Source organism: Xyrauchen texanus, chromosome 6 (genome assembly GCF_025860055.1).
Source record: "Xyrauchen texanus isolate HMW12.3.18 chromosome 6, RBS_HiC_50CHRs, whole genome shotgun sequence".
Classification (NCBI taxonomy): domain Eukaryota; kingdom Metazoa; phylum Chordata; class Actinopteri; order Cypriniformes; family Catostomidae; genus Xyrauchen; species Xyrauchen texanus.
In genome coordinates this window covers 5,922,320-5,934,470 of record NC_068281.1, presented here as the reverse complement: position 1 = coordinate 5,934,470, position 12,151 = coordinate 5,922,320, and the positions used below count along the sequence as shown (strand labels likewise).

The 12,151-nt window shown below is 37.7% G+C and overlaps 1 protein-coding gene across 2 annotated transcripts in view; it reads right to left on the bottom strand.

Annotated features, from left to right (window-relative positions):
* Positions 1-763: 763 nt before the first annotated feature.
* The window catches only part of LOC127645094 (ladderlectin-like), a 118,590-nt gene continuing 107,202 nt past the window's right edge, over positions 764-12,151 (bottom strand). The window contains exons 1-7 of one of the 2 annotated variants that reach the window (XM_052128619.1): positions 4,694-4,852; positions 4,465-4,563; positions 3,016-3,060; positions 2,845-2,924; positions 2,628-2,762; positions 1,420-1,531; positions 764-934 (exon numbers count right to left, since the gene is read on the bottom strand). In XM_052128619.1, the coding sequence (XP_051984579.1) occupies positions 870-934; positions 1,420-1,531; positions 2,628-2,762; positions 2,845-2,924; positions 3,016-3,060; positions 4,465-4,522 (495 nt within the window). In that variant the 5' untranslated portion in view covers positions 4,523-4,563; positions 4,694-4,852 and the 3' untranslated portion in view covers positions 764-869. Of the gene's footprint in view, positions 935-1,419; positions 1,532-2,627; positions 2,763-2,844; positions 2,925-3,015; positions 3,061-4,464; positions 4,564-4,693; positions 4,853-12,151 lie in introns of those variants that run through there. The other variant, XM_052128620.1, reaches the window with a different exon arrangement.

The following is a 12,151-nucleotide window of genomic DNA, read 5'->3' as shown; positions in this document are numbered from 1 at the left end:
ATTCATAATTCAGATTTTTATAGTACAATAGAAAAAAAAGAAATTGTGATCTAACATTAATTTTCTTGATGAAAAAAAATATGATCGTGCCTCGTATCATGTGCATGTAAAATGGAAAGATATATAATTTTAGCATCGTGTAAAGCTGACAATTTACACAAGGTTTATTTCTATTTTTTCTGCTCCAAACTTGCTTCAAACTTACTTCTCTGTCTGCTCGTATGAATGTAACACATCATAAGAAAGTGTTTCACCGCTGTTCAAACACTCTTTGGATCACATCATTTATATGTATAAATGTTTTCCATCTGAAAGGACTAAATATTAAATGAAACAAATGACAATAAAATGCAAAGTAATCTCTTCAGTAATCAAAATACTTTTTGAATGTAACTGTATTCTAATTACCAATTATTTAAATTGTAACTTTAGATGATTACAGTTATATTTTGTATTTTAAATAAGTAATCCTGTTACTCCACAACCCTGCCAATTGGAAAATAGTTTTTCTTGTTTTAAGATTAAACCTCATTAAATATAGTTAGATTTATTTGAAAACGAGAAAACTATCTTATGCAATTTTGCCAGTTTTAAGAATGTTTAGATATTTTTACTTGGAAACAAGACAAAATAATTAGTTTTTGTTTTGTGACTGTTACCACTGCTTGATAGATAGCCATGAGATATTTGGCGATCTTACTTGCAGGTTGAAGCAACAAGACTGCCTGTTTTATTTGTGCTGCAAGACTGATTCTCAGAAGAAGAAGAAAAAAATTTATGTGATTTGCTTGACATTTATTGAGCTCTTCTGAACAGTTAACATTTAAATGGTCTAACATTTAAAGTGAGACAAAAGGTGAGGCTGATGTTCAGTATTTGCCACACACATAAGGCTTCTTCTCAGCACATTTATAATCATTCCAGTAGCTTGACTCTGATAAAAGAAAGAAAGAAAATATATATATTTTAATCATGTAAATATTGTGAAGCTTCATGATGCTTATAATTACATAAGAAGTTGAATAGAGAAATATTAATATATAATGTCTACATGTATGATGACAACACTCCCAAATCCCAAATCAGTCAAATAAATCATGACCAGGCTTGTTTTATGTCAGTATCAATTGTCAAACTAACCCCTCAAGGTTGTTATATTGACTCTAGTATGACTTTAAAGTCAACATAAAATCTAAATTCACTCTATTACTGGATCTTAATACACATTGTTTTCCTGTTAACACTAAAATAACAATACATGCACATTATTCCAAAGATAATATTTAATCAAAATAAATCCACTGCCTCTGAAACAAACTTCACTTTTGACTGACATCACCAAGACCTCTTATTTTTCAACCCATACTATTACAGTTTTAATACAATTTAATTTTATAATTTCAACTTCAAAATAGTTACCACTAAAGTTCATCTCAATGCAGTGCTCACGACCTCCACCATTACTGGGTTCTCCAGGGGCCCAAAGTTGGTAATTCATTGGTTTACCATTACTCCAAAGCCATGATTTCTCCTGTGAATATAAAAGTATTTAGGATCACATGCGTTCATGGTGTATCTCTAATACATGTTCATTCCCACAGGTGTACTAAACTTACTGTGAGGATCAGAAACACATAAGAGCACCCCAAAATCAATTGAAAGAAAATGTCAGCCTGGTCTCATAAAATGTATGGGAGCATTGCAACTTTTTTTTGCAAAACTGAAATGACGTGCTTCATTACACATTTGACTGCAGTTTTCAAGTTACACAGTTAAATGTCCAGTGGGGGATGCCAAAAATGAGGGAAATGAGGTTGTAATCGGACAAGTTTTTAAGGTGAATGTTTTAAGGTTTTAACAATTAAAAATATTTGAGCTTCAAAGTTCTGGTCACTATTCACTTGCATTGAATACACCTACAGAGCTGAAATATTCTTAAAAAAAATATTCATTTGCGTTCAGCAGAAGAAAGAAAGTTATACACATCTGGGATGGCATGAGGGCGAGTAAATGATGAGAGAATTGACATTTTTGGGTAAACTATTCCTTTAAATGACGGGCTGCTTGTGCTGTGTGGTATAAAGTGAATGTGTGCAGTCTGCCACTCATCATGAGAAGCTACCTTCAAAGACGCTCAGAAACTGTTAGAGGTTCACTCAGTTTTACACCAAAATAAAAACTTGATTTAAAAGGAAAAATAACAGAAATATTTCATTACTGTATGCTTATGTAATATTCATTGTAATAATAGTAATTAAAATAATACAATGGTTTTCATAGGGCCCTACATAATCTGTTTTATTATTTATGTCTTTCCCCCCTCAATTCTTATTACTGCAATGTGAAAAATTTTGAAGTATTTATACATCATACTTGTATTTGGGTAATTTAGACTTTAATTTATTCTGATTGATATAAAAATAATAATAATTGTATTACAGTATATTAATGGGAATATAATGAGTGTCACTATTGAGAATAAAGAAGCAAAAGAAAATATCAAAAGTAAAATGTCTCCAGACAAATCAATAATGAGAATTTTGGGTGGAAATTTTGCTTTTGTTTCTGTGTTTTTATCTCTATAAACTGCCCAATAGCACAAGCAACATGAATAAAATAATACATACAGAAACTGCATTATGGCCTCCTATCCAGGTACTTGTTGAAGTATGAGTCTGTTGTCGGATCATGTTCTGTATAAAAATGTACTCATCAGGGTTGTGGACAGAAGCAAGGTTACTACCATAAGTCAAACAGGTTATCTGAGGAGAGAAAATGAATGTTACAACAGACGACAAAAGCTTTCAAAGAATTCATGAATGACAAAAAAGTTATATGTCAAACCTCTGCATCAATCCAGGTGAGTGGTGTGTTGAAAAACTTGAAGCATCTACATCCATATTCAGACCACTCAAGTGGACAATCTGTTAAGAGATTTTGTTGATATTTTGTATTATTGTTAAATAAACTATTGTGGGATTAAATAAACAGATATTAAGAGTACCAAAGTCTTACTGTTACAGCATGTGTTGCTGGCTGCTCTCTGATGCTGTATTTCCTCTTAAATAATAAAATAATTAAATCATTATTACTACTTATAATAATAATAATAATAATAATAATGATGGTAACACTTAACAGTAAGGTTGCATTTGTTAACAGTTAATGCACTAACTATGAACAACATTTATTTACAGCATTTATTAATATTTGTTCATGTTAACTGATGCATATAAGACATTTCCTATCATTAAAAAGGTGTTTAAGTTAACATTATTCAATGCATTAATTAATGTCAACCAAAACATAAAAATAACACGTCTTTAGAGTATTTAAGTGTCTTGTTTCATGTTAATAATATAGACTACGTTATATTTACTGTATATACAGTATATATATATATGTGTGTGTCCAATACGCCCAACAGTGCAGAAAAATGTTCTCAGAGTTGTATGTGATATTGATTGTTGATTCAATAGTGAATCGATAGTTTAATTAATGTGTTATCTTTTCTGCTATGTAATTTATTATGTCCTGCAAATGTTTGTAACGTGTGAATTACATTCACTTTACAATAAAGTCTTTTAATAACTATAATTAATGCTTTTTTATTGTTAAATACATTTAGTAAAGAGCCTACAAACATTAGTAACACATTAGGTAATGCTGAAATATGTTACACTTTACAATAAGGTTCACAAATTTGCACAGTAAATACTTTATTATAATTATATATAATTAATTAAGAGTCAACAAACATTAATAACGCATTCATTGATGATAATCAAAGGGTTTTCACTTTACAATAAGGTTCACAAAACTCCATTATATATATATTATATCACACAGGAACACATGTGACAATTCTTTCAATATCTCTCCAACTTTTCTCCTCCAGAATGAATCATATTAGACACCTTTCAATGTTAAAACATGTGTTAGTAGTACTGAATACATGATATATTATTATAGGCTTTTGTAAAAATTAACATTAATAAAATGAATGAACACTGAAAATAAGTGTTGTTCATTGTTACATTTATGCATTTGGCAGACGCTTTTATCCAAAGCGACTTACAGTGCACTTATTACAGGGACAATCCCCCCGGAGCAACCTGGAGTTAAGTGCCTTGCTCAAGGGCCCAACAGTGGCATCTTGGTGGTGCTGGGGCTTGAACCCCTGACCTTCTGGTCAGTAACCCTGAGCCTCAACCACTGAGCCACCACTGCCACTGTTAACTAAGGCATTAACTAATGTTAACAAATACAGCCTTATTGTAGTGCTTCCAAAGCAATAATAAGAAGGATATTGAACATACGGTGTAAAACAGGCTTTCATAGTTTTATCATATATAATAAAATATTTTCTTATTATAAATATTCATATTTTTAATAAAGGTAATTCATTATTCAAACAAAAATAAAGTAATACCTTAAAGCCTATTATTGTTATATTGCTTTTACCTGCACCACTCATCGAAAAGAGAAGGCAGAGAGACAGGTAGACAATCCAGACTGCCATTGAGTATAATGATGAAACCCCAAACCAGGACTACTTCACAACTGAAAAACAGAATTATATTAAAAGTAGAATTATTAGACAACACACATAATTAAATATGAGTCTAAATATGTTATACCATCATAAATTCAGCAAAAATGTGCATTTGAAGCATTCATTTGGTGACACTACCTGAGAGTTTGCTGGTATCGGTCTGTGTCTGCAGGTTCAAGGGATATTTATATGGAAAACTGAGAAATGTTTACAATGTCTTGATGTCATAATCAACCACCTCATAAAGCTGCATCATTTATCAGTGGATCATCAGGGTCTTGCAATAACACATGGTGTCTGTCTTCTGTTGCACAATTTTGTTAACAAACATTTCCCCAGAGAAAATGTTGAACTTTTGAAAAATGTTCAAAGGTCCAGATATAAACAAGACTGTCCAAACCAACAAACAATGTTACTGCATGGGGCTCCAAAGTCAAGCCAAAACATGATTTGGTGTGCAGTCAGTTTAGGGGGAAATTAAAGGACATTTTCAGGTAACAATGTCACTGCACACACTAGTAAAATGGCTTATTTTTTTTTATGTTTTATTGAAATTTCTAAACATCAGTTGTACAGATTATTAATATTTATTTATTTTTCATTCGTAACCTATTTAATTAAATTAATTTTTCTTACTCCATTGGCAAATTTTTAATCTTAATTGGCAATTACTTTACACAACGTTGTCACTTTTCTAATCCAGATGATAAAACATGCAATTAACTCCCACAAATTTACACTGAGGCACACGAGCATTTCTCTGCAAAAAATATCATAGAAGCTTGAGAATATGTTATTTCCACTCCAATAAGCAACCATCTAGAACAGAAACCAGCTATAACACTGTTTAACCTTCATTTGGTGTTTGGGTCATTTTGACCCATTTTGATTTAATTTCTTTAATAAAAATAGTATCCTTAACCTGATTAGGCCAAGGCTTGGTTACTTTTCCTTCATTTGCCATAAACTCAGTTTATGCTGTGTGACAAAAACAGTAACATTTGTTGTGTTCTGGGTAATTTTTGACCCAACATAGGAAATGAATGGAAAAGAAATCACAGAGCATATTCATTTTTTTTTTTTTTATTGTAAAATAAAATACATAAATCAACCACAATGCAGAACACACACACACAAATTGAGGGGAAAAACCAGTGGCGACATGTAGGGGGGGCACACCTGGTCACATGTCCCCCCAGATTTCCAGACTCTTGCCAGGTTTTATATAAAAAAAATGTATAAAAAATTTGTTTTGTTTTAATGTTTTTCGTAAGTGGGTAGCAAATATGTAGTTTATTTCAAAATTTCAAACATATTAGCATAAACACACCTGTATATTTCTTCTCGCGAGAACGACTGTTCACTTAGTGAGACAACTGTTCAGTCAGCACGCGGCATTCAAAAATAGTTTAAAATGGCAAAAAGACAGCTAAGTTTGGAGTTTTTCTACAACAAAAAATCTAAACCACCAACGCCAGATACATCAACAGACACAGAACCTGACTCTTCTGTAGTTTTGAATGTTAGAAGCAACGAGAGTGACGATACCATTTCAAACGCTCAGGTTAGTGCGGGTGCAACTGTCCAGTCTGTCGATAAAATAGACCCTTGCCTTGGCCGGATGCAGCTTTGGAATATATTGAAGAAGGCCCGTATCAGCCAGTAATTAATTTTCCAGCCAATGCCTGCGGGATCAAAAACAGAAAATTCAGGCAAATATGGTACAATGAGTATAAATGGCTTGAATACAGCATACGTGATGACAGAGCTTTCTGCTTTTGCTGTCGAGCATTTGGCAATGGGCCAAACAGTGAACTGGCATTTCAAGTTACTGGTTTTAAAACATGGAAGAAAGTAAATGAAAGATTTCGGGAACATTCAAAGTGTGAAGCTCATCTAGAGGCCGTAGCTAAATGGAAGGGTAGGCTGCAGTCCTGTAAAACAGGGAGCGTTGCGTCCCAGCTTGATAGTCAAAAGAAAAAATCAGTGGCGGACAACAGAGCATATTTAGAAACTGTAATAGAGAGTACTTTATTTTGCGCTTGTTGTAGAAATTTTGGTACTCATTGATCAGTAATAGTCATTGCAAAGGAATGCCCCTGTGTCTAAGGAATGTAGAGGGGGAAGATCTGCTTCTGTCAGAGACCTTGGGGAAAAGAGGTATAAAACAAGTCAGCCCTCCCCGACTGGGTCACACTCATGGCACAGAGTAATTCCTGTGTAATGACTGGGTCCTTCTTGCAAGAATAAATTATTTTAAAAGATTGTTTGATTCAGAGTGTCTCTTGTGCAGTGATAATGGTTGGTTAATAATTTTCAGAATAGTGGGATTCCTTGGAAGTGCCTTCCGGACCTGAAAGCGGACGGTGTTTGGCCACCTGGTCTGAGAAGTTCCAGATCTACCTCGTAAGCTTCAGAGAGAGGGACCGACCGCATCAGGGCCAGGAGAAACTCCACTGGAATCAAATGAAAACGAACCCGTGGCAACCCAAATATCTCTGATAAGAGACGACTAAATTATTTTCTTTTGGTATAAGAGTGAGTGAACCATAGTGGCTGAGACCATAGTGGCTGAAACCATTCTGTAGTGTGAATACAAGAGGTTCTCGAGCAGAAACTGAGACCTACGGACAGGTCAAGAGGTTTTCTAAACAGAGACTGAGTTCTCGCAAAAATTGTTTAATTAGGTTAGCTAAAATACTGAATGCTGGAACGTACTCCAGAGAAAGATTTTTAGTAAACCGTAATTAACAAAGCACTAGGGAGTGCACCCTTATCTGATCTTGGGTTAAGAAATCAGATCTGTTGGAGACGTCCGACAGATTATTAGACGTGCGTCGAACGGTAAATCCACAGAGAAGCAGAAATAGCCAGTATGGGGAAGTCTCAAAGCAAGCTTGCCAAATTTGATACACCGGTTTTCTGTCAAATGAGAAAAAACTATAGGAGAAAATGTATGCAGGACATAGAGAAACTGATCAAATACCATGATTTCCCCAGGGAGGGAACACTGAGCACGACTAGACTGAGAGTGGTTCGAGAATCAGTGGAACAGGGCAGCGAGGCACAAAAAGGTTGTTGTGGCTGCGTTCAACATGTGTGTAAAAAATGTGAACAGACAGTGGGCTGTTGGCTTAAGGAAGCAGATAGAAGAGAACGAAAGCAAATGCAGAAAGAATTTTTCTTGTAAGATTGAAAAGTGTAGGAAAAACCTAAAATAAAATGTGTGAAAGATCTGTTTGTGTGTCAGCACCACCAGAACCGACTAATGAAAAGTATGTTTGTGTTTCCCCATATGCAACGGCGATTGTGCCGGTGCCGCTGGCGTATAATCATCACTATCCCGTGGCGGAGCTGAAAGCCCTGAAACTGAACCCCGACCTCGACTGCTCTCCGCCCAGAAGACAAGCACCACAAGTAGCTCCTCTCGACTCGGACAGAGAAGGAGACCTGAATGAACTTTTTTCTGAGACCTGAGATCGAGCAAGCAGTGGAAGCAAGTTACATTGAATGGAAGAGCGGGCGGCTGACCTCCACCCTGGCACACGCTGTGCACGCAGAGGAACAGCTGCTGACAAAGAAAGACAAAGTCAAGGCGAGGGGGGAGAAGGATCTACAACTGGCAGTTGTGCGACTACAATCTAATGTCAGTACATCTAAACCGCAGCAGAAATGGGCCGACAAAAAGAAGAGAGGCTACAGAAACCAGCGGAAGTGGAATTGCGGCTAGTGTGGAACTGACGACCATGATTTCAGAGAATGCACGACATGCAAACTGTGAAAACAAGAGGGACACTGGGATACAGACTGTCCGGGGAAGAAAAAGGCAGACTGAAGCAAGCAGAGCAGAGAGCAGAAGGGAGGGGGTCGAGCTGAGGGTGATCAGCTGCCGGCTACAAAAAAGGGAAGTTACATTTTTTTTAACCACACACACATACAACATGCACACATACACTGATTTACATACTGCTCTCTGCAATGAAGACAATGCTTGCAAATCTTTGAGTGTGACTGGTGAAGCTTTATGTGATAATGTTTCGGATGAATGTTTGAGAATGTACAAAAGTTCAGGGTTTTTACAAATGCCGAGATATCAAATGTTAGTTGATGGGACATTAATAGATTTTTTTGGTAGATTCTGGGGCTAGCAATTTTACGATACAACCATGTGACTTGCCATGTGTGCCAAAATTGACAGGTTCAGTGCATAAGAGCACTTCGGCCTCGGGCCATTTGATTTCTGAAAAATTCACAGTGCCCTTGGAGTGTGAGACGGAGAAGGGATGAACATTTAAACATGCGTTTCTGTGTTCACCAGCTTGTCCGGTACCTCTAATGGCAAGAGATTTAATGTGTGAATTGAATTTGACCCTTACAGGGGGGTTCCTTTGGGATTAGTTAAACAAATATGTTGTTCTAAATTTGAACCGCAGTGGGCATTTGAATGGCGTGTGGAAAATGATGATTGGGCAAAAATGATCTTGAAATTGGCAAAAGATCGAACAATGTCATTTAACACAGAAAATATGATGCCTGACCAATTGCATTGCACGTCACATGTCATAATTGAATGTGAACCACAATATGAGGAGGGGTGGTTTAATGGGGTAGAAAATGAGACTGTGAAATTTGATAAGATTTTCTGGACAGAAAATGTGTCTGCGCTCTCAACTTGCCTGACAGAAAAACAAATGCAGTTCTATTTGATAGCAGGGAACACTACGCCACACTATCAGTGATCAAGGCCAAAGAGCAGCTGTGGGCAGATCTGAGCCCTTTTGTGATAGAATGCATGAAAGCAACAGATTGGGCTGAAATAAGTGCAAAAGTGAAACACAGCAAAAGTGTAGGAGCATTTATGTCAAAAGTGTAGGAGCATTTATGTGATTTTGAGATTGAAGCACCTAGAAGGAGAGGGACACAAAGTAAGTCTTTCAAAATTGCAGTTTGTGATACAGGAAATAAAGTTTTTGGGACATGTTATCAGACCAAACAGTAAATCCATCTGTGACAAACGTGTACAGACCATAAAAGATGTGCCAAAACCAATTACAAAAAAACAATTATTGTCATTTTTAGGAATGTGTGCTTATTGTCGTACATTTATTCCTAATTATGCCATTCTTGAACAGCCTTTACGAGCCCTGATGACAGGGAAAGGGCTGAGGTCACGTGACAAGCTTGTTTGGACAAGCGAAGCCGAGGAGGCATTTGTTAACATGCAAGTACAAATGGCTCTGGCTCCTACTTTGGGTCTGCCAGATGTAAACAAACCGTTTGTTCAGATGGTTGATGAGAAAAATGGGTTTATGACTTCTGTTCTTTTGCAGACTCATGGAGACAGACTGTGACCTGTGGCATATTTTTCAACCAAACTTGATGCAGTAGCAGCAGGTCTACCACACTGTTTGAGGTCTGCGGCGGCTGCTGAACTGGCAGTACTGGCATCCAGGGAATTTGTGGGGTATTCTGATTTAGCTTTGATGGTTCCACACGCAGTCTCCATGATTTTGCAAGAACAGAGAACGTCACATTTATTTACAGCCCGATGGCTGAGGTACCACACAAATTTATTGGACATGCCAAACATAACTGTTAAAAGATGCACAACTTTGAATCCTGCCACCCTCCTCCCCACAGAGCAGGATGTCGGCTTCCAAAGATCCACAAACAGGAAAGAATAAGGTTGGTTACGCGATAACCACTGAATTTGAGGTCGTGATATCTGGCAAACTGCCATCAAATTATTCAGCTCAGGCAGCTGAACTGGTTGCTTTAACAGAAGCATGTAAACTTATGGCAGACAAATGTGTGACAATTTACACAGATTCGCGTTATGCCTTTGGGGTAGCACACGATTTCACAAAATTTCAGAACATTTCTGAAGTCAGATGGCCGTCCAATATTAAACGCGTCTCTTGTGTCTGAGCTTTTGGAGGCCATTCTTTTACCAGACAAGGTCGCGATTTGCAAATGCGCAGCGCACACTCACGATAACAGTTCAGTCTCAACAGGAAACGCACGAGCAGACGCGGCAGCGAAGGCTGCGGCAGCAATGGAGACAAAAGAAACTACGTGTGCTTTGATATCTGACAATAACCTCGAAATTTCTTCTTGTTTACAGAGCATGCAAACTTTTTCCACAGGCGAGGAGAAAAACAAGTGGAAGGCAGCTGGCTGTAGTTTTAAGGAGAATGTGTGGATGAGCTGTGATGGCATGCCTTGTTTACCCAAACCCTTCTTTCCTCATTATGGAAAGTTGATACACGGGTTAGACCATGTATCAAAAGCGGGGATGGTTGCGCAAATGAAAGAATTGTGGTTTACAAAGGACAACATTTTTGCAAAAATGTGTCATTTTTAACACACATAACGTGGCGAGAGTGATAAAAACACCTATAGTATCTCAACCACCATCAGGGGGCCTTTTGAGTATCTGATGATGGATTTCATCGAGTTAACCCCTTGTGGGAAACAGAAATACTGCCTGGTGATGGTTGACATGTGGTCCAAATGGGTTGAGGCATTCCCAACCTTGAAACAAGACTCGGCAGCAGTAGCGAAAGCTCTTTTAACCGAGATTGTTCCGAGATGGGGAATTCCAAGAAAAATCAGCTCGGACAATGGGACACACTTTGTAAATGAAGCAATAAAGCAGGTGGGTCAGTTTTTGGGAATTGACATGAGAACACACTGCAGTTACCAGGCCACCAGCGGAGGCGCTATTGAGAGGGAGAATCAAACGATCAAGAACAAATTGGCTAAGTGCTGTGAGGAAACTGGGCTCACATGGGTTAAAGCACTTCCAATTGTGTTGATGTACACCAGAATGAGAAAAAGAGTCAAAACAAATTTAAGTCCATTTGAAATACTATTTGGTAGACCACCATTCATGGGAATAGAGGGGGGGAGACAAAGGCTGCCATCAACAGATCTGTGTTAGAATGACATGTTGAATTATTGCAAAGAAATGTCTTCTCTGTTGTCCAATGTTTATGTTCAGGTGAAAGCCGCTCAGGGTGAGATTGCTGAAACCTTCCTGCACAAAACGACTCACACGGCATTGAAGGTCGCAGAGAGAGCTACGTGGGTTCATGCCAACCACTGCAGGAAAGTTCCTCCCACATCGCAGGAGAATCAGCAACAGGAGGAGATTGTTCCGAGTGAATGTCAATAAAGGCCGAGGTCAAGTTTGAACACCAAATACCACTATCAATGGAAGAGCAAGGCCAACCACAGAGAATAGCACGGCCTGTGTGCAGAGTGAACCCCATCGTGTGGTCACAAGCAGTAGTCATCGTGAAAAGGTACGAACTGAAAAGAATTCAAGAACAATGCGAGACGGTTTAAAGCAGGGTGGTCTGACTGTAGGGTCAGAATCAACGTGAAGGACAGAACAGCGGACAACTGTACAGCCGTCATCAACGACAAGGAGTCAACTTCACATGCCCATTTAGCAAGCCACATGAAACTTCACCTGCAGCAGTGTTAGCAGAGTTAGATTGTTCAACGATCCTGGTGTGCAAACCCAGTGCTAAGTTACAAATAATGACAGAGGAATAAAACACGGTGGGGCATCAGCGCTCGTGCTGGAAC